Genomic DNA, 26,960 nt, shown 5'->3' on the forward strand with positions numbered 1-26,960 from the left:
GTTAGTGCGGGACAGGACACAAACAGTGGAGTTAGTGCGGGACAGGACACAAACAGTGGAATTAGTGCGGGACAGGACACAGGCAGTGGAGTTAGTGCGGGACAGGACACAAACAGTGGAGTTAGTGTGGGACAGGACACAAACAGTGGAGTTAGTGCGGGACAGGACACAAACAGTGGAGTTAGTGCGGGACAGGACACAAACAGTGGAATTAGTGCGGGACAGGACACAAACAGTGGAGTTAGTGTGGGACAGGACACAAACAGTGGAGTTAGTGTGGGACAGGACACAAACAGTGGAGTTAGTGCGGGACAGGACACAGGCAGTGGAGTTAGTGCGGGACAGGACACAGGCAGTGGAGTTAGTGCGGGACAGGACACAAGCAGTGGAGTTAGTGGGGGACAGGACACAAACAGTGGAGTTAGTGCGGGACAGGACACAAACAGTGGAGTTAATGCGGGCAGGACACAAACAGCGGAGTTAGTGGGGGACAGGACACAAACAGTGGAGTTAGTGCGGGACAGGACACAAACAGTGGAGTCAGTGCGGGACAGGACACAAACAGTGGAGTTAGTGCGGGACAGGACACAAACAGTGGAGTTAATGCGGGACAGGACACAAACAGCGGAGTTAGTGGGGGACAGGACACAAACAGTGGAGTTAGTGCGGGACAGGACACAAACAGTGGAGTTAGTGCGGGACAGGACACAGGCAGTGGAGTTAGTGCGGGACAGGACACAAACAGTGGAGTTAGTGCGGGACAGGACACAGGCAGTGGAGTCAGTGCGGGACAGGACACAGGCAGTGGAGTTAGTGCGGGACAGGACACAGGCAGTGGAGTTAGTGCGGGACAGGACACAGGCAGTGGAGTTAGTGCGGGACAGGACACAGGCAGTGGAGTTAGTGCGGGACAGGACACAGGCAGTGGAGTTAGTGCGGGACAGGACACAGGCAGTGGAGTTAGTGCGGGACAGGACACAGGCAGTGGAGTTAGTGCGGGACAGAACACAAACAGTGGAGTTAGTGCGGGACAGGACACAGGCAGTGGATTTAATGCGGGACAGGACACAAACAGTGGATTTAATGCGGGACAGGACACAGGCAGTGGAGTTAGTGCGGGACAGGACACAGGCAGTGGAGTTAGTGCGGGACAGGACACAGGCAGTGGAGTTAGTGCGGGACAGGACACAAACAGTGGAGTTAGTGGGGGACAGGACACAAACAGTGGAGTTAGTGCGGGACAGGACACAGGCAGTGGATTTAATGCGGGACAGGACACAAACAGCGGAGTTAGTGCGGGACAGGACACAAACAGTGGAGTTAGTGTGGGACAGGACACAAACAGCGGAGTTAGTGCGGGACAGGACACAGGCAGTGGATTTAATGCGGGACAGGACACAAACAGCGGAGTTAGTGCGGGACAGGACACAGGCAGTGGATTTAATGCGGAGCAGGACACAAACAGCGGAGTTAGTGCGGGACAGGACACAAACAGTGGAGTTAGTGCGGGACAGGACACAAACAGTGGAGTTAGTGCGGGACAGGACACAAACAGCGGAGTTAGTGCGGGACAGGACACAAACAGTGGAGTTAGTGCGGGACAGGACACAAACAGTGGAGTTAGTGCGGGACAGGACACAAACAGTGGATTTAGTGCGGGACAGGACACAGGCAGTGGAGTTAGTGCGGGACAGGACACAGGCAGTGGAGTTAGTGCGGGACAGGACACAGGCAGTGGAGTTAGTGCGGGACAGGACACAGGCAGTGGAGTTAGTGCGGGACAGGACACAAACAGTGGAGTTAGTGCGGGACAGGACACAAACAGTGGAGTTAGTGTGGGACAGGACACAAACAGTGGAGTTAGTGTGGGACAGGACACAAACAGTGGAGTGAGTGCGGGACAGGACACAAACAGTGGAGTTAGTGCGGGACAGGACACAAACAGTGGAGTTAGTGCGGGACAGGACACAAACAGTGGAGTTAGTGCGGGACAGGACACAAACAGTGGAGTTAGTGCGGGACAGGACACAAACAGTGGAATTAGTGCGGGACAGGACACAGGCAGTGGAGTTAGTGCGGGACAGGACACAAACAGTGGAGTTAGTGTGGGACAGGACACAAACAGTGGAGTTAGTGCGGGACAGGACACAAACAGTGGAGTTAGTGCGGGACAGGACACAAACAGTGGAATTAGTGCGGGACAGGACACAGGCAGTGGAGTTAGTGCGGGACAGGACACAAACAGTGGAGTTAGTGTGGGACAGGACACAAACAGTGGAGTTAGTGCGGGACAGGACACAAACAGTGGAGTTAGTGTGGGACAGGACACAAACAGTGGAGTTAGTGTGGGACAGGACACAAACAGTGGAGTTAGTGCGGGACAGGACACAGGCAGTGGAGTTAGTGCGGGACAGGACACAGGCAGTGGAGTTAGTGCGGGACAGGACACAAGCAGTGGAGTTAGTGTGGGACAGGACACAAACAGTGGAGTTCGTGCGGGACAGGACACAAACAGTGGAGTTAGTGCGGGACAGGACACAAACAGTGGAGTTAGTGCGGGACAGGACACAAACAGTGGAGTTAGTGTGGGACAGGACACAGGCAGTGGAGTTAGTGCGGGACAGGACACAAACAGTGGAGTTAGTGCGGGACAGGACACAAACAGTGGGGTTAGTGCGGGACAGGACACAAACAGTGGAGTTAGTGCGGGACAGGACACAAACAGTGGGGTTAGTGCGGGACAGGACACAAACAGTGGAGTTAGTGTGGGACAGGACACAAACAGTGGAGTTAGTGCGGGACAGGACACAAACAGTGGAGTTAGTGCGGGACAGGACACAAACAGTGGAGTCAGTGCGGGACAGGACACAAACAGTGGAGTTAGTGCGGGACAGGACACAGGCAGTGGAGTTAGTGCGGGACAGGACACAGGCAGTGGAGTTAGTGCGGGACAGGACACAAACAGTGGAGTTAGTGCGGGACAGGACACAAACAGTGGAGTTAGTGTGGGACAGGACACAAACAGTGGAGTTAGTGCGGGACAGGACACAAACAGTGGAGTTAGTGCGGGACAGGACACAAACAGTGGAGTTAGTGCGGGACAGGACACAAACAGTGGAGTTAGTGCGGGACAGGACACAAACAGTGGAGTTAGTGCGGGACAGGACACAGGCAGTGGAGTTAGTGCGGGACAGGACACAGGCAGTGGAGTTAGTGCGGGACAGGACACAAGCAGTGGATTTAATGCGGGACAGGACACAAACAGTGGAGTTAGTGTGGGACAGGACACAAACAGTGGAGTTAGTGCGGGACAGGACACAAACAGTGGAGTTAGTGCGGGACAGGACACAGGCAGTGGAGTTAGTGCGGGACAGGACACAAACAGTGGAGTTAGTGCGGGACAGGACACAAACAGTGGAGTTAGTGTGGGACAGGACACAAACAGTGGAGTTAGTGCGGGACAGGACACAAACAGTGGAGTTAGTGCGGGACAGGACACAGGCAGTGGAGTTAGTGCGGGACAGGACACAAACAGTGGAGTCAGTGCGGGACAGGACACAAACAGCGGAGTTAGTGCGGGACAGGACACAAACAGTGGAGTTAGTGCGGGACAGGACACAAACAGTGGAGTCAGTGCGGGACAGGACACAAACAGTGGAGTCAGTGCGGGACAGGACACAAACAGTGGAGTTAGTGCGGGACAGGACACAGGCAGTGGATTTAATGCGGGACAGGACACAAACAGCGGAGTTAGTGCGGGACAGGACACAAACAGTGGAGTTAGTGTGGGACAGGACACAAACAGCGGAGTTAGTGCGGGACAGGACACAGGCAGTGGATTTAATGCGGGACAGGACACAAACAGCGGAGTTAGTGCGGGACAGGACACAGGCAGTGGATTTAATGCGGAGCAGGACACAAACAGCGGAGTTAGTGCGGGACAGGACACATACAGTGGAGTTAGTGCGGGACAGGACACAAACAGTGGAGTTAGTGCGGGACAGGACACAAACAGCGGAGTTAGTGCGGGACAGGACACAAACAGTGGAGTTAGTGCGGGACAGGACACAAACAGTGGAGTTAGTGCGGGACAGGACACAAACAGTGGATTTAGTGCGGGACAGGACACAGGCAGTGGAGTTAGTGCGGGACAGGACACAGGCAGTGGAGTTAGTGCGGGACAGGACACAGGCAGTGGAGTTAGTGCGGGACAGGACACAGGCAGTGGAGTTAGTGCGGGACAGGACACAAACAGTGGAGTTAGTGCGGGACAGGACACAAACAGTGGAGTTAGTGTGGGACAGGACACAAACAGTGGAGTTAGTGTGGGACAGGACACAAACAGTGGAGTTAGTGCGGGACAGGACACAAACAGTGGAGTTAGTGCGGGACAGGACACAAACAGTGGAGTTAGTGCGGGACAGGACACAAACAGTGGAGTTAGTGCGGGACAGGACACAAACAGTGGAGTTAGTGCGGGACAGGACACAAACAGTGGAATTAGTGCGGGACAGGACACAGGCAGTGGAGTTAGTGCGGGACAGGACACAAACAGTGGAGTTAGTGTGGGACAGGACACAAACAGTGGAGTTAGTGCGGGACAGGACACAAACAGTGGAGTTAGTGCGGGACAGGACACAAACAGTGGAATTAGTGCGGGACAGGACACAGGCAGTGGAGTTAGTGCGGGACAGGACACAAACAGTGGAGTTAGTGTGGGACAGGACACAAACAGTGGAGTTAGTGCGGGACAGGACACAAACAGTGGAGTTAGTGTGGGACAGGACACAAACAGTGGAGTTAGTGTGGGACAGGACACAAACAGTGGAGTTAGTGCGGGACAGGACACAGGCAGTGGAGTTAGTGCGGGACAGGACACAGGCAGTGGAGTTAGTGCGGGACAGGACACAAGCAGTGGAGTTAGTGTGGGACAGGACACAAACAGTGGAGTTCGTGCGGGACAGGACACAAACAGTGGAGTTAGTGCGGGACAGGACACAAACAGTGGAGTTAGTGCGGGACAGGACACAAACAGTGGAGTTAGTGTGGGACAGGACACAGGCAGTGGAGTTAGTGCGGGACAGGACACAAACAGTGGAGTTAGTGCGGGACAGGACACAAACAGTGGGGTTAGTGCGGGACAGGACACAAACAGTGGAGTTAGTGCGGGACAGGACACAAACAGTGGGGTTAGTGCGGGACAGGACACAAACAGTGGAGTTAGTGTGGGACAGGACACAAACAGTGGAGTTAGTGCGGGACAGGACACAAACAGTGGAGTTAGTGCGGGACAGGACACAAACAGTGGAGTCAGTGCGGGACAGGACACAAACAGTGGAGTTAGTGCGGGACAGGACACAGGCAGTGGAGTTAGTGCGGGACAGGACACAGGCAGTGGAGTTAGTGCGGGACAGGACACAAACAGTGGAGTTAGTGCGGGACAGGACACAAACAGTGGAGTTAGTGTGGGACAGGACACAAACAGTGGAGTTAGTGCGGGACAGGACACAAACAGTGGAGTTAGTGCGGGACAGGACACAAACAGTGGAGTTAGTGCGGGACAGGACACAAACAGTGGAGTTAGTGCGGGACAGGACACAAACAGTGGAGTTAGTGCGGGACAGGACACAGGCAGTGGAGTTAGTGCGGGACAGGACACAGGCAGTGGAGTTAGTGCGGGACAGGACACAAGCAGTGGATTTAATGCGGGACAGGACACAAACAGTGGAGTTAGTGTGGGACAGGACACAAACAGTGGAGTTAGTGCGGGACAGGACACAAACAGTGGAGTTAGTGCGGGACAGGACACAGGCAGTGGAGTTAGTGCGGGACAGGACACAAACAGTGGAGTTAGTGCGGGACAGGACACAAACAGTGGAGTTAGTGTGGGACAGGACACAAACAGTGGAGTTAGTGCGGGACAGGACACAAACAGTGGAGTTAGTGCGGGACAGGACACAGGCAGTGGAGTTAGTGCGGGACAGGACACAAACAGTGGAGTCAGTGCGGGACAGGACACAAACAGCGGAGTTAGTGCGGGACAGGACACAAACAGTGGAGTCAGTGCGGGACAGGACACAAACAGTGGAGTCAGTGCGGGACAGGACACAAACAGTGGAGTCAGTGCGGGACAGGACACAGGCAGTGGAGTTAGTGCGGGACAGGACACAGGCAGTGGAGTTAGTGCGGGACAGGACACAGGCAGTGGAGTTAGTGCGGGACAGGACACAAACAGTGGAGTCAGTGCGGGACAGGACACAAACAGTGGAGTCAGTGCGGGACAGGACACAAACAGTGGAGTTAGTGCGGGACAGGACACAAACAGTGGAGTTAGTGGGGGACAGGACACAAACAGTGGAGTTAGTGCGGGACAGGACACAGGCAGTGGAGTTAGTGGGGGACAGGACACAAACAGTGGAGTCAGTGCGGGACAGGACACAAACAGTGGAGTCAGTGCGGGACAGGACACAAACAGTGGAGTTAGTGCGGGACAGGACACAAACAGTGGAGTTAGTGCGGGACAGGACACAAACAGTGGAGTTAGTGCGGGACAGGACACAAACAGTGGAGTCAGTGCGGGACAGGACACAAACAGTGGAGTTGGTGCGGGACAGGACACAAACAGTGGAGTTAGTGGGGGACTGGACACAAACAGTGGAGTTAGTGCGGGACAGGACACAGGCAGTGGATTTAATGCGGGACAGGACACAAACAGCGGAGTTAGTGGGGGACAGGACACAAACAGTGGATTTAGTGCGGGACAGGACACAGTCAGTGGAGTTAGTGCGGGACAGGACACAAACAGTGGAGTTAGTGCGGGACAGGACACAAACAGCGGAGTTAGTGGGGGACAGGACACAGGCAGTGGAGTTAGTGTGGGACAGGACACAAACAGTGGAGTTAGTGCGGGACAGGACACAAACAGTGGAGTTAGTGCGGGACAGGACACAAACAGTGGAGTTAGTGCGGGACAGGACACAGGCAGTGGATTTAGTGCGGGACAGGACACAAACAGTGGAGTTAGTGCGGGACAGGACACAGGCAGTGGAGTTAGTGTGGGACAGGACACAGGCAGTGGAGTTAGTGCGGGACAGGACACAGGCAGTGGAGTTAGTGCGGGACAGGACACAGGCAGTGGAGTTAGTGTGGGACAGGACACAGGCAGTGGAGTTAGTGCGGGACAGGACACAGGCAGTGGAGTTAGTGCGGGACAGGACACAGGCAGTGGAGTTAGTGCGGGACAGGACACAAACAGTGGATTTAGTGCGGGACAGGACACAGGCAGTGGAGTTAGTGTGGGACAGGACACAGGCAGTGGAGTTAGTGCGGGACAGGACACAAACAGTGGAGTTAGTGCGGGACAGGACACAAACAGTGGAGTTAGTGCGGGACAGGACACAAACAGTGGAGTTAGTGCGGGACAGGACACAAACAGTGGAGTTAGTGCGGGACAGGACACAAACAGTGGATTTAGTGCGGGACAGGACACAAACAGTGGAGTTAGTGTGGGACAGGACACAAACAGTGGAGTTAGTGTGGGACAGGACACAAACAGTGGAGTTAGTGTGGGACAGGACACAAACAGTGGAGTTAGTGCGGGACAGGACACAGGCAGTGGAGTTAGTGCGGGACAGGACACAAACAGTGGATTTAGTGCGGGACAGGACACAGGCAGTGGAGTTAGTGCGGGACAGGACACAAACAGTGGAGTTAGTGTGGGACAGGACACAAACAGTGGAGTTAGTGTGGGACAGGACACAAACAGTGGAGTTAGTGCGGGACAGGACACAAACAGTGGAGTTAGTGCGGGACAGGACACAGGCAGTGGAGTTAATGCGGGACAGGACACAAACAGTGGAGTTAGTGCGGGACAGGACACAAACAGTGGAGTTAGTGGGGGACAGGACACAAACAGTGGATTTAGTGCGGGACGGGACACAAACAGTGGATTTAGTGCGGGACAGGACACAAACAGCAGAGTCAGTGCGGGACAGGACACAAACAGTGGAGTTAGTGTGGGACAGGACACAAACAGTGGATTTAGTGCGGGACAGGACACAGGCAGTGGAGTTAGTGCGGGACAGGACACAAACAGTGGAGTTAGTGCGGGACAGGACACAAACAGTGGATTTAGTGCGGGACAGGACACAAACAGCAGAGTCAGTGCGGGACAGGACACAAACAGTGGAGTTAGTGTGGGACAGGACACAAACAGTGGATTTAGTGCGGGACAGGACACAGGCAGTGGAGTTAGTGCGGGACAGGACACAAACAGTGGAGTTAGTGCGGGACAGGACACAAACAGTGGAGTTAGTGCGGGACAGGACACAAACAGCAGAGTTAGTGCGGGACAGGACACAGGCAGTGGAGTTAGTGCGGGACAGGACACAAACAGTGGAGTTAGTGCGGGACAGGACACAAACAGTGGAGTTAGTGCGGGACAGGACACAAACAGTGGAGTTAGTGCGGGACAGGACACAAACAGTGGAGTTAGTGCGGGACAGGACACAAACAGTGGAGTTAGTGCGGGACAGGACACAGGCAGTGGAGTTAGTGCGGGACAGGACACAGGCAGTGGAGTTAGTGTGGGACAGGACACAAACAGCAGAGTTAGTGCGGGACAGGACACAAACAGTGGAGTTAGTGCGGGACAGGACACAAACAGTGGAGTCAGTGCGGGACAGGACACAAACAGTGGAGTTAGTGCGGGACAGGACACAAACAGTGGAGTTAGTGCGGGACAGGACACAAACAGTGGATTTAGTGTGGGACAGGACACAAACAGTGGAGTTAGTGCGGGACAGGACACAAACAGTGGATTTAGTGTGGGACAGGACACAAACAGTGGAGTTAGTGCGGGACAGGACACAAACAGTGGAGTCAGTGCGGGACAGGACACAAACAGTGGAGTTAGTGCGGGACAGGACACAAACAGTGGAGTTAGTGCGGGACAGGACACAAACAGTGGAGTCAGTGCGGGAAAGGACACAAACAGTGGATTTAGTGCGGGACAGGACACAAACAGTGGATTTAATGCGGGACAGGACACAAACAGTGGAGTTAGTGCGGGACAGGACACAAACAGTGGATTTAATGCGGGACAGGACACAGGCAGTGGAGTTAGTGCGGGACAGGACACAGGCAGTGGAGTTTGTGCGGGACAGGACACAAACAGTGGAGTTAGTGCGGGACAGGACACAAACAGTGGAGTTAGTGCGGGACAGGACACAGGCAGTGGAGTTCGTGCGGGACAGGACACAGGCAGTGGAGTTAGTGTGGGACAGGACACAAACAGTGGATTTAGTGCGGGACAGGACACAAACAGTGGAGTTAGTGCGGGACAGGACACAAACAGTGGATTTAGTGCGGGACAGGACACAAACAGTGGAGTTAGTGCGGGACAGGACACAAACAGTGGAGTCAGTGCGGGACAGGACACAAACAGTGGAGTTAGTGCGGGACAGGACACAAACAGTGGAGTTAGTGCGGGACAGGACACAAACAGCTGAGTTAGTGCGGGACAGGACACAAACAGCGGAGTTAGTGCGGGACAGGACACAAACAGTGGAGTCAGTGCGGGACAGGACACAAACAGTGGATTTAGTGCGGGACAGGACACAAACAGTGGAGTCAGTGCGGGACAGGACACAAACAGTGGATTTAGTGCGGGACAGGACACAAACAGTGGATTTAATGCGGGACAGGACACAAACAGTGGAGTCAGTGCGGGACAGGACACAAACAGTGGAGTCAGTGCGGGACAGGACACAAACAGTGGAGTCAGTGCGGGACAGGACACAAACAGTGGAGTCAGTGCGGGACAGGACACAAACAGTGGAGTTAGTGCGGGACAGGACACAGGCAGTGGAGTTAGTGCGGGACAGGACACAAACAGTGGAGTTAGTGCGGGACAGGACACAAACAGTGGAGTTAGTGCGGGACAGGACACAAACAGTGGAGTTAGTGCGGGACAGGACACAAACAGTGGATTTAGTGCGGGACAGGACACAAACAGTGGAGTTAGTGCGGGACAGGACACAAACAGTGGAGTCAGTGCGGGACAGGACACAAACAGTGGAGTTAGTGCGGGACAGGACACAAACAGTGGAGTTAGTGCGGGACAGGACACAAACAGCAGAGTTAGTGCGGGACAGGACACAAACAGCGGAGTTAGTGCGGGACAGGACACAAACAGTGGAGTTAGTGCGGGACAGGACACAAACAGTGGAGTCAGTGCGGGACAGGACACAAACAGTGGATTTAGTGCGGGACAGGACACAAACAGTGGATTTAATGCGGGACAGGACACAAACAGTGGAGTTAGTGCGGGACAGGACACAAACAGTGGAGTCAGTGCGGGACAGGACACAAACAGTGGAGTCAGTGCGGGACAGGACACAAACAGTGGAGTCAGTGCGGGACAGGACACAAACATTGGAGTCAGTGCGGGACAGGACACAAACATTGGAGTCAGTGCGGGACAGGACACAAACAGTGGAGTCAGTGCGGGACAGGACACAAACAGTGGAGTCAGTGCGGGACAGGACACAAACAGTGGAGTCAGTGCGGGACAGGACACAAACAGTGGAGTTAGTGTGGGACAGGACACAGGCAGTGGATTTAGTGCGGGACAGGACACAAACAGTGGAGTTAGTGTGGGACAGGACACAAACAGTGGAGTTAGTGTGGGACAGGACACGGGCAGTGGATTTAATGCGGGACAGGACACAAACAGTGGAGTTAGTGTGGGACAGGACACAAACAGTGGAGTTAGTGCGGGACAGGACACAAACAGTGGAGTTAGTGCGGGACAGGACACAAACAGTGGAGTTAGTGCGGGACAGGACACAGGCAGTGGATTTAGTGCGGGACAGGACACAAACAGTGGAGTTAGTGCGGGACAGGACACAGGCAGTGGATTTAGTGCGGGACAGGACACAAACAGTGGAGTTAGTGTGGGACAGGACACAAACAGTGGAGTTAGTGTGGGACAGGACACGGGCAGTGGATTTAATGCGGGACAGGACACAAACAGTGGAGTTAGTGTGGGACAGGACACAAACAGTGGAGTTCGTGCGGGACAGGACACAAACAGTGGAGTTAGTGCGGGACAGGACACAAACAGTGGAGTTAGTGCGGGACAGGACACAGGCAGTGGATTTAGTGCGGGACAGGACACAAACAGTGGAGTTAGTGTGGGACAGGACACAGGCAGTGGAGTTAGTGTGGGACAGGACACAAACAGTGGAGTTAGTGCGGGACAGGACACAGGCAGTGGAGTTAGTGCGGGACAGGACACAGGCAGTGGATTTAATGCGGGACAGGACACAGGCAGTGGAGTTAGTGCGGGACAGGACACAGGCAGTGGAGTTAGTGCGGGACAGGACACAGGCAGTGGAGTTAGTGTGGGACAGGACACAAACAGCGGAGTTAGTGCGGGACAGGACACAAACAGTGGAGTTAGTGCGGGACAGGACACAGGCAGTGGATTTAGTGCGGGACAGGACACAAACAGTGGAGTTAGTGCGGGACAGGACACAAACAGTGGAGTTAGTGTGGGACAGGACACAGGCAGTGGATTTAGTGCGGGACAGGACACAAACAGTGGAGTTAGTGCGGGACAGGACACAAACAGTGGAGTTAGTGTGGGACAGGACACAGGCAGTGGAGTTAGTGTGGGACAGGACACAAACAGCGGAGTTAGTGCGGGACAGGACACAAACAGTGGAGTTAGTGCGGGACAGGACACAAACAGTGGAGTTAGTGCGGGACAGGACACAAACAGTGGAGTTAGTGCGGGACAGGACACAAGCAGTGGAGTTAGTGCGGGACAGGACACAAACAGTGGAGTTAGTGCGGGACAGGACACAAACAGTGGAGTTAGTGCGGGACAGGACACAAACAGTGGAGTTAGTGCGGGACAGGACACAGGCAGTGGAGTTAGTGCGGGACAGGACACAGGCAGTGGAGTTAGTGCGGGACAGGACACAAACAGTGGATTTAGTGTGGGACAGGACACAGGCAGTGGAGTTAGTGCGGGACAGGACACAAACAGTGGAGTTAGTGCGGGACAGGACACAGGCAGTGGATTTAGTGTGGGACAGGACACAGGCAGTGGAGTTAGTGCGGGACAGGACACAAACAGTGGAGTTAGTGCGGGACAGGACACAGGCAGTGGAGTTAGTGTGGGACAGGACACAGGCAGTGGAGTTAGTGCGGGACAGGACACAAACAGTGGAGTTAGTGCGGGACAGGACACAAACAGTGGGGTTAGTGCGGGACAGGACACAAACAGTGGATTTAGTGTGGGACAGGACACAGGCAGTGGAGTTAGTGCGGGACAGGACACAAACAGTGGAGTTAGTGCGGGACAGGACACAAACAGTGGAGTTAGTGCGGGACAGGACACAAACAGTGGATTTAGTGTGGGACAGGACACAGGCAGTGGAGTTAGTGCGGGACAGGACACAAACAGTGGAGTTAGTGCGGGACAGGACACAAACAGTGGAGTTAGTGCGGGACAGGACACAAGCAGTGGAGTTAGTGGGGGACAGGACACAAACAGTGGAGTTAGTGCGGGACAGGACACAAACAGTGGATTTAGTGTGGGACAGGACACAGGCAGTGGAGTTAGTGCGGGACAGGACACAAACAGTGGAGTTAGTGCGGGACAGGACACAAACAGTGGAGTTAGTGCGGGACAGGACACAAACAGTGGAGTTAGTGCGGGACAGGACACAAGCAGTGGAGTTAGTGCGGGACAGGACACAAACAGTGGATTTAATGCGGGACAGGACACAGGCAGTGGATTTAATGCGGGACAGGACACAGGCAGTGGATTTAATGCGAGACAGGACACAGGCAGTGGATTTAATGCGGGACAGGACACAAGCAGTGGATTTAATGCGGGACAGGACACAGGCAGTGGATTTAATGCGGGACAGGACACAGGCAGTGGATTTAATGCGAGACAGGACACAGGCAGTGGATTTAATGCGGGACAGGACACAGGCAGTGGATTTAATGCGGGACAGGACACAGGCAGTGGATTTAATGCGGGACAGGACACAGGCAGTGGATTTAATGCGGGACAGGACACATGCAGTGGATTTAATGCGGGACAGGACACAGGCAGTGGATTTAATGCGGGACAGGACACAAGCAGTGGATTTAGTGTGGGACAGGACACAGGCAGTGGATTTAATGCGGGACAGGACACAGGCAGTGGATTTAATGCGAGACAGGACACAGGCAGTGGATTTAATGCGGGACAGGACACAGGCAGTGGATTTAATGCGGGACAGGACACAGGCAGTGGATTTAATGCGGGACAGGACACAGGCAGTGGATTTAATGCGGGACAGGACACAGGCGGTGGATTTAGTGTGGGACAGGACACAGGCAGTGGATTTAATGCGGGACAGGCCACAGGCAGTGGATTTAGTGTGGGACAGGCCACAGGCAGTGGATTTAGTGCGGGACAGGACACAGGCAGTGGATTTAGTGCGGGACAGGACACAGGCAGTGGATTTAGTGCGGGACAGGACACAGGCAGTGGAGCCAGTGTGGGACAGGACACAGGCAGTGGAGTTAGTGTGGGACAGGACACAAGCAGCAAAGTTAGTGCGGGACAGGACACAAGCAGCAGAGTTCGTATGGACAGGACACAAGCAGCAGAGTTCGTACGGACAGGACACAAGCAGCAGAGTTCGAACGGACAGGACACAAGCAGCAGAGTTAGTGCTGGACAGGACACAAGCATTGGAGTTAGTGCGGGACAGGACACAAGCAGCAGAGTTTTGGGCATGTTGAAGAGCAGAAGATGGGAAGGCAACAAGGAGAGCGTTGGAGTAATTGAGGTAAATCTTGACTTTGTGCAATATTGTAAAATGTGTGATAACAAGTCAGCAGCCCATTTGTACGTCTCCCGATTTTTATTTCCTTTGACTTCAATGTAAAACAGGCTGGTGACTCGCTATCATCCATTTTACTCAAAATCAAGATCTACCCCATTGAGTGTGGAGGTGACCAAAGCATATATAATGGTATTAGTCGTAGAGGGTCTGAGATAGGGATGGAAGTATGGAGGAGGCATGTATCACTTTTACCACAATAACATCGCGCCAGTGGGTTATGTCATCAAATTGCATATTTACAACTGAATGAGAAATGCTTTGCCAAACACCACTTCCATAAAAGACCCTGACTCTTTAAGAAATGTTTCCTACTTCTCTAAATCTCTCAAGCTCCACTTTATAAGGTTGCAGAGCCTTGCATATGTTTTTTTTTTACAGATGTCACATAAAAAGGAAAAATAATACCCATCCTCTGAAAGTTGAATAAGTTTCCCAATGTTAACTGAGAATGAGCGAAGCTGTGCCCATGTTAAAGTTAGCAGTGGGTAGACAGGTCCCCTGTGGCCCAGTACAGTTTTAAACATCAAATACAAAAGCCTTCGGATTTGATCTTATAAGATCAAGTGTTTAGTGTTTGAAAGTACTCAGTAAACCACCCAGTCTTGTAAGAGTAATGCAAGAGTAAAACTGAAACACTCCAGACACTGGTACTGTGCAATGGCCGTACAACAGAATACGATCACCATTTTCTTTGAACGTGACTTTTTTTGTTGGAGGTTTCTCTGCTCATCAAGGTGATGGATGCTGTTGCTGAGAAATGGAACACTTGTCTACCCAGGGTCAACATCAGGAAAAGGCACAGCACAGGTTAGATGCAGAGTAAAGCTTGCAAACATACGAAAATGACCGTCAGGAAAAGATCAGCTGGTCCATCAAGCCTGCCCCACGTTCATGATGTCTGGAGCATCATGACTAAACACTTCCTTAACCCCCCCCCCCCCACAACCCCTCGCCCCTGCAGCCATGTAATCTCCTGGGAGAGGTAAAAAAAAGAGGAAAAACCCAGGGCTAATAAGGGAAAAAGTACTCTGTAAAATTCCTGTCCGACCCCCTCAGGCGATGGAAACCAGTCCAGGAGATGCAGGCTTCCTCCACTCTGCCCCAACAACATGACTCCACACCTGTCTCATTTAGCACCACCCATAATTCACTGGTGCAATCTTCCTATTTCCCAACATCCACCACTTTTGTGGGTTCTGTCGGTGAGGCTGCCAGTTTGTCCGGTGCAATCCGCTTATTCACAATTATCCCCAAGTATTTCAATTCAGCTCAGGTCATACTTGGGATTCAGTTTGATGTTGATCCCCTATCCCCTGGAACCAAAGAGTAGCTCTTAATTGGTTAGAATCTCTGAGCAACCACAGTGACTTAATCTCAGTACCTTAATCTCAGTACATCTCCAGCCCTGCTCTGAGATAGGACAGCATGTACGGGCTTAACAGTAGAAGACAAAGTGAGCAGACCACATAAAGCACAGGATAGCCTTGCTATCAGTAGTCACGGGCAATGCCACCACCTCTAGTTGGCAGGTGTGTTACCGTTATATGTGCTTATTTTCTCCTGTTGTAATGGACTGAGGGTAGGGGACAATTACCGGGGCTCGAGAAGGAGTGGGGACACCACGTGAGGGTGGGAGTGGTGGTGGTAATGTCAATCCACCAAATTGATTTTTCCCCTTTTTCTTCATGGGCCCAAAACTGATGGAAGCATGGTCTGGTCAACACTGCTGTCCTAGGAATCAGGCACCCTAAGATTCCACAACCCGATTACCATTCGGAGCCCTGTTTTCAACTGCACAGATCTCCAACCATCCCCGCCTGAGTCTTTACAGTGAATGTCGGCACGCTTTCAAATAGGACTCACCCAGGTAGCAATCAGGAATGCTGATTGAGTTTTCATCCCCCAGCCCAAAGGGCACTGAGGATAACTGTAGCACCCTTACTGCCAGCCGGACCTGAGATCGGCTAAGTCAGCACAGACCACAGAGCCAATGTGGGGGCCTTTGCCATTCTATGTGGCTCAGTACCACACCATGCAGCAATCTTGCTTATTGTGCTATCAGAGAGCGCTCACCGCCGGTCTTCAGTGGCGATCGGTGACAGAGCTGCTGCCCTTGTGATTGTCCCACCGGGAGCTTTTTGTGATCATCGCACCATCCTCAATCAATCGCTGCAGACGAAAGAGCCGATTCCATGCTCTGCTACCTCTAACAGCAGGGAGAGGCACTTGCAGGGGCACACGGTGAGGGATCATGAACTCGACTCACGAGTTTCCCACCATTAACATTAATGAATGGAACATCCTGAGCTGTGCGCCCCTGAGTTCCCACCACGCGCTGGGAGTGTGGAATTGGCCCTAAAGCTTCAGTTCCAGTGTCCTTCAGTCTCTGCAGATAGACCACATCACTGTCTGAGATCATTTCCTGTCTGGTGGTACTGACACCAGTGTATTGGGGCAAACGTGGGAGAGGGAGAAACAAAGTCAGAGAACAAGGGTCTTGATCTTTCTATTAAAGCAAAATTCAGTTCTTTCTCAATTTTCTCCCCTCCTAAAGACACTGATAAAATGATTGACTATGAAAGCTACTTAGAATTAATTCTTAAGGTATATGTCAGGCAGGATTTATTAATTTTGTTCCATTATTTACTTAATCCCAATGACATAAAAGTCCGAACAGGGAGTATGAATAAAGCCTGGACACACGGGATGAAAGCTTTTATCTTTCTCTTCCCACCGCCCCCTCCCTTTCTCTCTTCTCTCTCCTTTTCCCTCCTCTCTCCTGATCCTATGTGAAATGCACTTAGGCGTTCCCAGCCCAGTTGCCAGTCACCACAAATTCACAGCACTAAACTGCCTATAACTTGTATTTATTGGGAGTTTTAATCAAAGAGGCCACCTGATGGCTGAAGCGGGGAATTCAGAACGAACTACCCTTAATTAGCAGAGTCGCTTCGAGGGCGGAAAGTGATTTGTTATTGCCAAGATACATTCAGAAACCAGCATTTTCACTGCCTTGGAGACTTCTTGTGCAAGAATGAGGGATTCTGGCAGCTGATTGCGATGCATGTAGAAATGTATGGGATGGTCCGCCAATACTAAGTCACTTTCCCTAGCCAGAAAGATGGCTGGTGTGGGAAATAGAAATGTCACATTGGTACAGTGGAGGACTCTTCTGGCGTTGGGAGTCAAGGCACATCGTTGAGGAAGAGTAGACCAGGCTTAATCTGCATCTGAAAGTGTTTGGTGGGGCAGGGTAGAGAGAGGGCTGTACTCTATATACAATCCTCACTCTACCTGATTTGGGGGAGTGTTTAATGACACTGGGTGCCAAAAGTGAAAAAGGCATCCTGATCACCAACGTCCTTCAACCCGAAAGGCACAAATGTTTACTCAGAAATTGGATTTGTTATCCATTCTCAGGCGACTTCTGTGTCTCGGAGCTCAATGTCGTGAACAAGCTCTTGTTTCCTGTAGTGTAATCTGTTATTTTTAATCTTGGAAACAATGGCATTGTGTTTATCAGAGACTCTTTATGAATACAAGCTTGACATAAAACTCAGAGGGGCTAATTGTGACTTTGGGCGATAAAGTGGGCCAGATCAGCCGCCCGTTACACACCTCTCCAGATTGTGGGGGAGATGTATAACGGGCAGCTCGTTCGATATCTCCCGTTTTACACGATCGCACAAAACCACAATTAGCCCAGAGTGTCTTCTCCTGGTCCATCGTGAGTGTCTGGACAATTGGTGAATATATGGGGGTGGGGTGCAGAAAGCTCCTGAATCACACACTGTGCACAAACTCCTCACAGTCCAAGTCACCAGGATGGTTTGCAATGACTTCATTCTGTTTGTTTTTCCTACTTAACAACAGTCGCTGCGCTTCAATGTAATTCGTATATTTTTGTGAGACACCTTGGGATGTTTCTGAGACTCGACAAAGCAATATATAAATACAAATCTTTTGTGAACCGTTTATAGTCGTAGACTGAGTGTATAAGTGATTACTGCTTGCTTCGGAAGAAGTGAAACTGGCCTGAAATAGACTAGAAAATCAATAGAAATAGAATAATAGTGTTTTAAAGCAAATGACGATTGAATAATGGTCCTTCTAAAGCTGCCGGCCTCTTTCGCTAATGATCTGGTTATCAATCCAGGTCAATTTCATGTACTTAAATTATCCAGACAGTCCCCTCCAGCACTAAATGCTTACTGCAATGCCATTTAACTCTTTGTGGACTAAAGGAATTTTTTTCTCTGCAGGAGGCGGGTAGGTGGATGTGTCAGACATATTTGCCATCAAGTGTTTTATTTTTCATGTCCTTGTCAAATGTTGCTCCCTCTTGTTAAAGGTGAGTGGACTTATGCTGGAATACAGTGCCATCAACGCCAGCAGCCCTCTTGCTGTTTCATTCAATTCCTCTGTCTCCATTCACGAGTCCATTCAGTGAGTGTCTGCAGGCTGTTCAGCTATGCCAAGCATCACAACCGAGTCCGATCCTGACCCCACCCTACACTTACACAGCAGGAGGGGGGGGGCGCGGTCACAGGGTAGTGAACAGGAACGGGAAGCTTTGCCTGATTTTGTTTCCACCCCTCCCAAAACGTGGAGGCTGAGGGCAGTTGGAGCACCTCCCAGGGCATTCTAGCACGAAACTCTCAAACCTGTGTGTCCTGTAATGGCATTCCCCAAGTGATGAATGATGCAGCTCCCTCAAAGGTAACCATGCAGATTCCTTAGGATCACTCCTTATGATACAGGCGGGGTGCAATGAAGTTAGTTAATATATTGAGCGATTTCTACCCCTTGCTGGGACAAACACAGTTAGAACGAGAAAGGAGCGGGGCTGCACACCTTGCTGTGGAAATTGCATGCGTGTAAATGTAGGAGGAAGGCGGGAGTTAGCTCCGCTCGTGATGCTGCTCATAGTCAAATATCCTGTTCCTGACAACCATTGTCTAGGCGCTCATAGCCAATAGTGTTCTCGGATATGGCATTTTGCATAATGAGAATCCACACCTTGTACATGAGAAATGCTACAAATCCCAGTTTTTAAAAATATCTTTGTTATTTAAAAATCTAATGGTGTAAGATAAAGTTCAAAAGAAGTGAAATAGGGAATAACTGCTTCATTACGGAGGTCACTGTAGGACTAACATAAACAAGCCTACTTTATTAATGGATGGAAGTTGGGGAAGGATCAGAAAGCGAGTGTCCTAAGAATTGGACAGCACCCCAGCTTTTAGGAAAACATCTGAAATGAATATTTAATTGATTATCGTTGGAAGACAATGAGGAAAAAAACTATCCCGAGGGCAGTGTGCTTAGTATCTGGCTGGAAATTCTGACAGGCTCGCTGGGAGTCCAGTGTTTTGCATGTTAGGTAAATAGGAGGCTGCCACCTGTCCTGCGTTGAACAGGGCAGCCCTAATTTGAATGTGCTGTCCAGAATGTTCTAAAACTTAATTTTCACTTACATTTGAATCTGTTATCAAATGAGTAGTTTATTCAAATTCTCAATAAATCTTCATTGGAAAAGTCAGAATTCGAGCTCTGAACTCACTCCTAATAATGTCTCATCTTCTACCCCAGTTAGAATTTGGATTAGGCAAAAGGTGGCAATCCTAGTGCATTGTAATAGGCACATCTCTCTCTCTATATATATATATATATGATGTGGAGATGCCGGTGATGGACTGGGGTTGACAATTGTAAACAATTTTACAACACCAAGTTATAGTCCAACAATTTTATTTTTAATCCCACAAGCTTTCGGAGGCTTCCTCCTTCCTCAGGTGAACACCGTTCACCTGAGGAAGGAGGAAGCCTCCGAAAGCTTGTGGGATTAAAAATAAAATTGTTGGACTATAACTTGGTGTTGTAAAATTGTTTACAAATCTCTCTCTCTCTATATATATATATATATATATATACGATCTAAAGCATTGTATATGCCACACACTTCTTGTACACAGTAACTCCACTTCCTTTGTCACGTTTTATAATGGAAAGTACTGAGGGAGTGCTGCACGGTCGGAGGTGCAACCTTTTGGATGAGACGTTAAACCGAGGGCCTGTCTGCCCTCTCAGGTGAACATAAGAAATCCTAAGACGTTATCTGAAGGACGGTAGGGGATTTCTCCTGGTGTCCTGGCCAACATTTATATCTCAATCAACACCACTAAAACAGATTATTTATCTCATTGCTGTTTGTGGGACCTTGCTGTGCACAAATTGGCTGCCACGTTCGCCTACGTTACAATAGCGACTACACTTCAAATATTTAATTGGCTGCGAAGCACTTTGGGACATCCTGAGGTCATGAACAGTGCTATATAAATGCACGTTCATGCTTTCTTCTTTTCACTTGATATTTTTGCCCAGAACAATGAGTCTGGCAGATGAAAGCAGGTCCTGCAGTCTGAAGATATGTAATGTACACAATTTCCCAGGATGTTTCAGTGGCATTTAAGCTAGCCAAATGATAGAAAGCTACTCTTTTAGTTTGTAAAAAAATCTATTTTGTTCCTTTTCACAATTATTTGAAGAAAGCTAGAAGACAAATTTTAACAGATTTATTTGGGTAGAATTTATAATAAGTGTTTTTGAAACAGAGAGTCTGTCTCTGTGTTTATATGTGTTGTGTGTGAATGTATGAGACAGATTATACTTTACAACACATCAGAAAGCATATTAAGCTGAGAGGGAGAGATATACAAGCATTGGCAGAGGTTTCCAGCAGCGCATCCCAGCACTTACTGGAATACTGCCCCATGGATTTATGAGGCCCAGATATCGAACTCCAATTACTACATTTTGCATACCATTTCGCTGTGTTCTTAGCTTTAAAACTGGAGAATAAAAATTAAATACATAGGTAAAATAAAGGCCAGTTGCTTACCATTTCTACAGAATAATGGAGAGAGTTGTTGAATTTAATTCGCAAAGCACTAGTAAAACCCCAGAATACCATTTAATAAGAATTTTACTTATTCAGTCACAGTAAATCAGTGGCTCTGATTGATGCACTACCATGGAATAAACACCCCTATTGTTATAAAATAACATATTTTCCAACTCACTGTGAAGAACGCCACAGCAGATCTGTTAATAACATATAAAATTCTTGAGACTCCCTGTTGTCATGATTTGGTAACTCACCATTGAGGCTGGTAACACTTGGGTGATGCTTCAATCATGTTACCAATGACTCTCCCGTAGCCTTGCTCATGGTTAGTCAGAGGATTAACATGTAATCATAGAATCTTACAGCATGGAAGGAGGCCATTCGGCCCATCGTGCCCGTGCAGGCTCTTTGAGAGAGCTATCCAATTAGTCCCACTTCCCTGCTCTTTCTCCATAGCCCTGTGCATTTTTCCTTTTTCAAGTATTTATCCAATTCCCTTTTGAAAGTTACTATTGAATCTGCTTCCACCCACCTTTCTTTATATTGGTTTTGTTAGGTGACAGGTCATAGTTAAGTCTTGTTACTCTTACTCGCTAAATAAGTGACTCTGTAACCTCCAAAACAAATTACAAGAAAACCTGTTCTTCCTACTTGTTTTAGCGATGGCTTCTCTCAACCTGTTGTAACAAACCCAGCTAAAACACACAAGGTGGCAGATTTTCAACTTGCTGATCGGGTGTAAAATTGGGACTGTGGATCAGCCGCCCGTTATAGAATTCACCTGATTTTCATTTCTATTGATGTCAATGGAATCGTAAATCGGGCGGTTTCTATAATGGGCAGCGGATCCGCAGTCCAAGTTTTACGTCCAGGCAGCAGGTTTAAAATGTTTCCTCTAACCTATGGGTGAGTCATTGGTAATATTATTAAAACGCTACATCTTGCGTGCGTTTCTGGTCTGTCACACATCAATTGTCACACTCCAATTTCTGTGATGCAGTTCAAAGGAAAGTACAAAGAGATAAAGGAAATCTCTAAGAACACAAAATACCAGAGCCAAGTTATCTGCAGTAGCTTAATGACCTCTGTACGAACTTAGTTTTGTGTAACAACAATTAAACTTTATAGTCTTAGGGGAATATATGCATACATGATAGCAGAATAATAATACATTATACTTTACAGGGTATAATGTTCCTGTATTATAAAAGTATTGTGAACTGTGCAATGTGATAAAATGGTACATCTAACATGCATTTCCTGTTCATCACCTTTCTCTGTCACATTTAAGTGTCACACTTAAAAAAAATAAACAATGGCAGTCATTTCACACAGGAGCCAGGATGTCTGTAAGCTTCGAACAAACTTTATAATCACTCTTAGAAAAGAAAGCAGGGGTTGTGACCCAGCCTGGAGAGCAATTAACCTCTGACCTCACTCAGTGTTTATCCAACAGTAATTAGACTTTGTGTTCTTAAAGGGGCACACCTTAGCAGCAGAATAATACATTACGTGGTATAACCTGGTCCTTATAAAACATCATATTTGTCCGACTTATTGTGAGCCAGCCATCTGCTCGGAATATGTTCAGATCAACAATGATCTCATTGAATGGTGCAACAGGCTCGAGGGGCTGAATGGCCTACTCATGTTCCTATATAAAAGGTTGTCCAAAAAAAAAGTCATGGTCTTCTGATTGTTTCTTGGGAAATTTGAGCCAATCAAAACAAAAAAAAAATCTTTTCACCGTTTCTAAGTGCCCCTTTCACACAATTTGTTCCAAATCCCAGCTCTGCTCGCCACCTCTGGGTTCCCTTTTGCACGTATAACACACACTGAACTCAAACTGTATCCTGCAACTCACACTGAGCAACGCCACAAGAGATCTAGTGTTAATTGAAAACAGTAGCCTCATAACCAGAGGATGATGAAATGCATCAACTTATCACAGTATTATTGTACGGAAATGTTAGAAATTGCACAGTATAAGAGCGGCCCTCTTCATGTGGCTGATTATAACCTTTTTTTTACCTCGATTTTTAAAATGATACTATTGAATGTAGGACCATAAATAGAAAAAAAATGCATGTTTTATGCACATTACAATACAGCTCAGAGGGAAGGGGTGGTTGGAATTGGGTCAGGTCCCAAATCACCAGAAACCAAGAGGACATATATCATTTTTTTTCTTTTTTGGCTGATTTCTTGGGACTTTATTCAGGTGCCAGCGTTGCTGGATGTCGGGAGCAGCTCCGGCTCCGCCTGGCGGTGGTTCTGCCGCTTTGCACACACACATAGGCTGTCGGGGCGAGGCGAGAGCTGCAGACAGCGATCAATAGCAGCTGGAGGGAGGCGCAGCCCAAGAGCAGCCTATAGTCAGGTCCCAGCACACTCGCACAGCGCTGCTATTGTATGGACACGGGAGCAAATCACGTTCCTACAAGACTCGAGCAGAAGAAGCTAGAGAGAGAGAAAAAAAAGTGCTTATTTTTTATTTTATTTTTTAACTGATAGATTTTAATACTCTTTAAACAAAACGTGATGATGTCTGGATATCAGGGTAAAAAAAACATTCCCCGGATAACGGTATGTATCTAAACCATTTTTTTTTGCATCTTATAATCGTGCAGTTGTTCCCTCCTTGGATTCTTTGCGCCAGAACGAGATAGATTGCAAATGGTCAGAGATGTATATTTAATGCATCATGTTGCTGGGTTCTAGCCTCCTGTACACTGTGCTGCAGATAGTACAAGGCTTTAGTGGGGCTGTTTTTTGTGTATGCCTGGGAAACAGCACCGTTGCAAGAAGGCAATACGTGAAAGAATAGAAATCTGCCTTGAATTTTAATCGAGGTTATTTATCCCAAGAGGAATCGAAGTTTTTTTTTGGGGGGGGGGGGTTGTATTTAATTGCAACTTTTAAAACGTTACTTAAGTTGTTGAGATGAGGGTTTTTACAGGTTCACGGAGAGGCTACGACCAGGAATTGTGCTTTCTATTCTTTACAAACGCAACGTAGAGCCTGTTAAAGTAAACGATCCAGAGGGTGAAATTTGAATTTTTAATGCAGTTTTTGGCTCATGTGCGTTTGTTTTTTTTAATAAATTCCTCCGGTGCAAATTATTATTTTGTGTTATATATTTTTAAATGTTTTATTTAAACATGCGGAGTGGGACCAGTTAGAAAACAAGCCACCACCCAGTTAGCCCTTTATGGCACAGTCTCCCCCCGTTGCATCACTGAAACTGCATAACACAGTGAGACAAATAGACACTGAGCGGGGTTTGGGGGCCGATTTGAAGCTTGTCTGGCTGATAAACTTCAGTCCCGGCTGGACTGTGTCCTTTTGCTTCTTTCTGGACCAGTCTTATTGTCTTGTGGGGCTTTTGTCTTTGACGGATTGGAGTATGTTGGGGAGGAGGGGGAGGTATTCTGTCACGGGTCAAACAAAAGAAATTAACCCAGTGTATAAAGGGACTGGCAGCAGCTTTGAGTCTTTGACCAACACTCATCCAATATACAGATCAATATCTAATCTTTAATGCCTTCTTAAAAATAAATGCTAAATCTTAATTTGAGGCAATTTACAGTATTCCGAAGGATTTCATTTTGAAGCGATTTAAAATTGTCCATACATCAATGAATCTTTGTGTTATATTCTTTGGGGTGGAGTCAAGGAATGGGTGGGGACCAGGAGGTAAAGTCCCCTGATGCTACAATGTGGCAGCCCTCTCCTCATCTGAATGGGATTGGGTCCCATTTTTCTAAATGATATTGCAGTGTGTTGTAAAATCCTCTGACATACTGTAATGGTAAATGAGTGAAATTATATTTATAATTTAATAAAACATAAAAGGGATTTTTTTTATTGAATTAAAAAAAAGTTGGTACAGGTTTTTGATTTGTACTGGGTATATACCTGTCCATTTGATTTACAAAAACTGGAGCATACATACTGAAACTTGGCTATTATGGGAACTAACCAATTTAAAGTGAGCCTTTGTTCTCCCTTTTTCTCCTTCTCTCTCTTTTCCCCCCCCCCCCCCCCATCCCGTCCAAAAAGTTACAGCTCACCGTCCTTGCATCACTCCATTGTGCTTTATTTTCTGCTGTCTTGAATCTGATTTTGACACTGGAGCTGCTGAGTCTTTCAGCTCCTGACCTGGGTTGGAAGGGGAGGACAAGGGTTCGGGTAGGGGATGGAATTGTGGCTTCAGTTCTGATACTGGCTTTTGGTGCTGAGGAAAATTCAGTGGAAACCTTCATTAATGCCTCCACTTCACCAGAGGGGAGATGAGGAGAATTTTTTTTTTATGCAGCGAGTTGTTATGATCTGGAATGCACTGCCCGAAAGGGTGGTGGAAGCAGATTCAATAATAAGTTTCAAAAGGGATTTGGATTTCTACTTGAAAAGGAAAATCTTGCAGGGCTATTGGGAAAGAACGGGAGGAGTGGGATCAATTGGATCGCTCTTTCAAAGGGACAGCACAGACATGATGGGCCAAATGGCCTCATTCTGTGCTGTGATTCTATGATGAGAGAAAAGCGCAGTGGGGGTAATGTGACGAGGTAATGGCACCTGAAGTGATTACTATTGAAAACCAGGCTTTGAGTATTTTAGAAATTTCGAGGCAGATCATTTCCAAACTTGGACATTCAGGTGCAGAAATAGCAACTCTATTGGACACGTCCTTTCTGCCCAAGCTGATTTCAGTATCTTACTGGGACCATGAAGAAGGATGATGAGAGAACTATACAAATGTTCTCTTTTATTGAATTGGCAGCTCAGACTAAGTTTGAGAGTTGAAGTGTCAGAGCCATCTCTTGTTCAAATCCTTGAGCATGTGAATTTGTTCCATTCTCCACCTGTGTAAAGTGTTATCTGGAAAAGGGCCCTCTAAGTTTTCCCTCAGCAGGAAAAATAAGATGGAAGGGCTGGTGGGGGAAGGGTATGGTGATAGCTCTGTGCTTTTAATTCCATCTCTCACGGCACAGCCACTCTTAGATTTGGGAATAACAGCTCAAATTCTCCAATAGATAAGATGTCTGAATCCATGGAGAAGGTCCTATAGAAGACTTGGTAGGATTAGCTTGTAGAGAATATGGGTACAATGTGTTGGTATTGGGCAAGGGTAGTAGGAAGAGCTAAGTATGGAAGAAGTATGTCTACAAAATAAACTAGGGGATTTTGCCAAGAATTTTCACAGTGCAGCACTCATAACATCAATATTATTTGCCATTGATATCCTGGACCTTGAAAGGAATTTGATTTCAGCTAATTTCCTCAGGGTAGTTGCTATTCTATTAAAATTGGGAAGCTGGGAGCAGGACCTACATTTGCCGAGTACGCATTTTACTTGTGTCTACCTTGACTGCTCTGATTAGTCAACAACTCCATTATCATTGTTTCCTGCGACTACCGGGATGGTGGAAGGTGAACTAGATGGACCTCGGTCTTTTCTCATCTCACAATTCCTATGTTTTTCGTTCAAATTAACGAAGGCTGGAATTTCAATTCCTGGGTGTCACTAGTTCGCTTTGCAAATACTATATTATAGAAGCTGCTAGAACTGCAAAGTATTTGTGGTGTTCAAGACTAAGTTATGTAATTGCAGATGTGTTGCATCAGAAATGCCTTGGATGTAATCCCGTCGTTTATTTGGTGAACTTCTGACTGATACGTGAGTCAGCAAGTTAAAGGAATATGATGAACACGGTCATCTTGCAAAGGAGAAGCTTCTGTTCAGCTTTTATCCAGAACCCAGTTCCACATAGAAAATTTGATGGAATATATTTTTTCTCAAATCACTGTGATTAGGACATTGATATTTAATCTACTGCCTTTCTATGATGGTATGAATTGGCTGCATCCAATGGTTCCATCATAATTTAGCTTTAACATTTGGGACAGCAAAGTGTAATGCAACAAGATGTTTGTAAAAGCAGAAATAGTTACAAGTAGTTCAGCATTTGCTGTTTACAATAAAGCTACCGTTCCTTAGAAGATCATGGGCATTAAAATAAGGTTGCCTTGTTTGGGTCCAATGTTTTAATACTTCACCTAGATTATAAACACACGTTAGGGGATCAGAAAATACTTGAAAATTTAACTTGTGTTTAAAACACGTACAATCTTAA

General features: G+C 48.4%; 1 protein-coding gene across 3 annotated transcripts in view; it reads left to right on the forward strand.

Annotated features, from left to right (window-relative positions):
- Positions 1 to 26,960, forward strand: part of LOC137332583 (dihydropyrimidinase-related protein 3-like) — a 193,010-nt gene that overhangs the window by 54,721 nt on the left and 111,329 nt on the right. Inside the window, exon 1 of one of the 3 annotated variants that reach the window (XM_067996515.1) lies at positions 23,166 to 23,409. The exons of the other annotated variants lie outside the window; for them this stretch is intronic. Coding sequence (XP_067852616.1) covers positions 23,365 to 23,409 — 45 coding nt within the window. The 5' untranslated portion in view covers positions 23,166 to 23,364. Of the gene's footprint in view, positions 1 to 23,165; positions 23,410 to 26,960 lie in introns of those variants that run through there. 3 annotated transcript variants of the gene reach the window in all.

This window comes from Heptranchias perlo, chromosome 14, assembly GCF_035084215.1.
Source record: "Heptranchias perlo isolate sHepPer1 chromosome 14, sHepPer1.hap1, whole genome shotgun sequence".
Classification (NCBI taxonomy): domain Eukaryota; kingdom Metazoa; phylum Chordata; class Chondrichthyes; order Hexanchiformes; family Hexanchidae; genus Heptranchias; species Heptranchias perlo.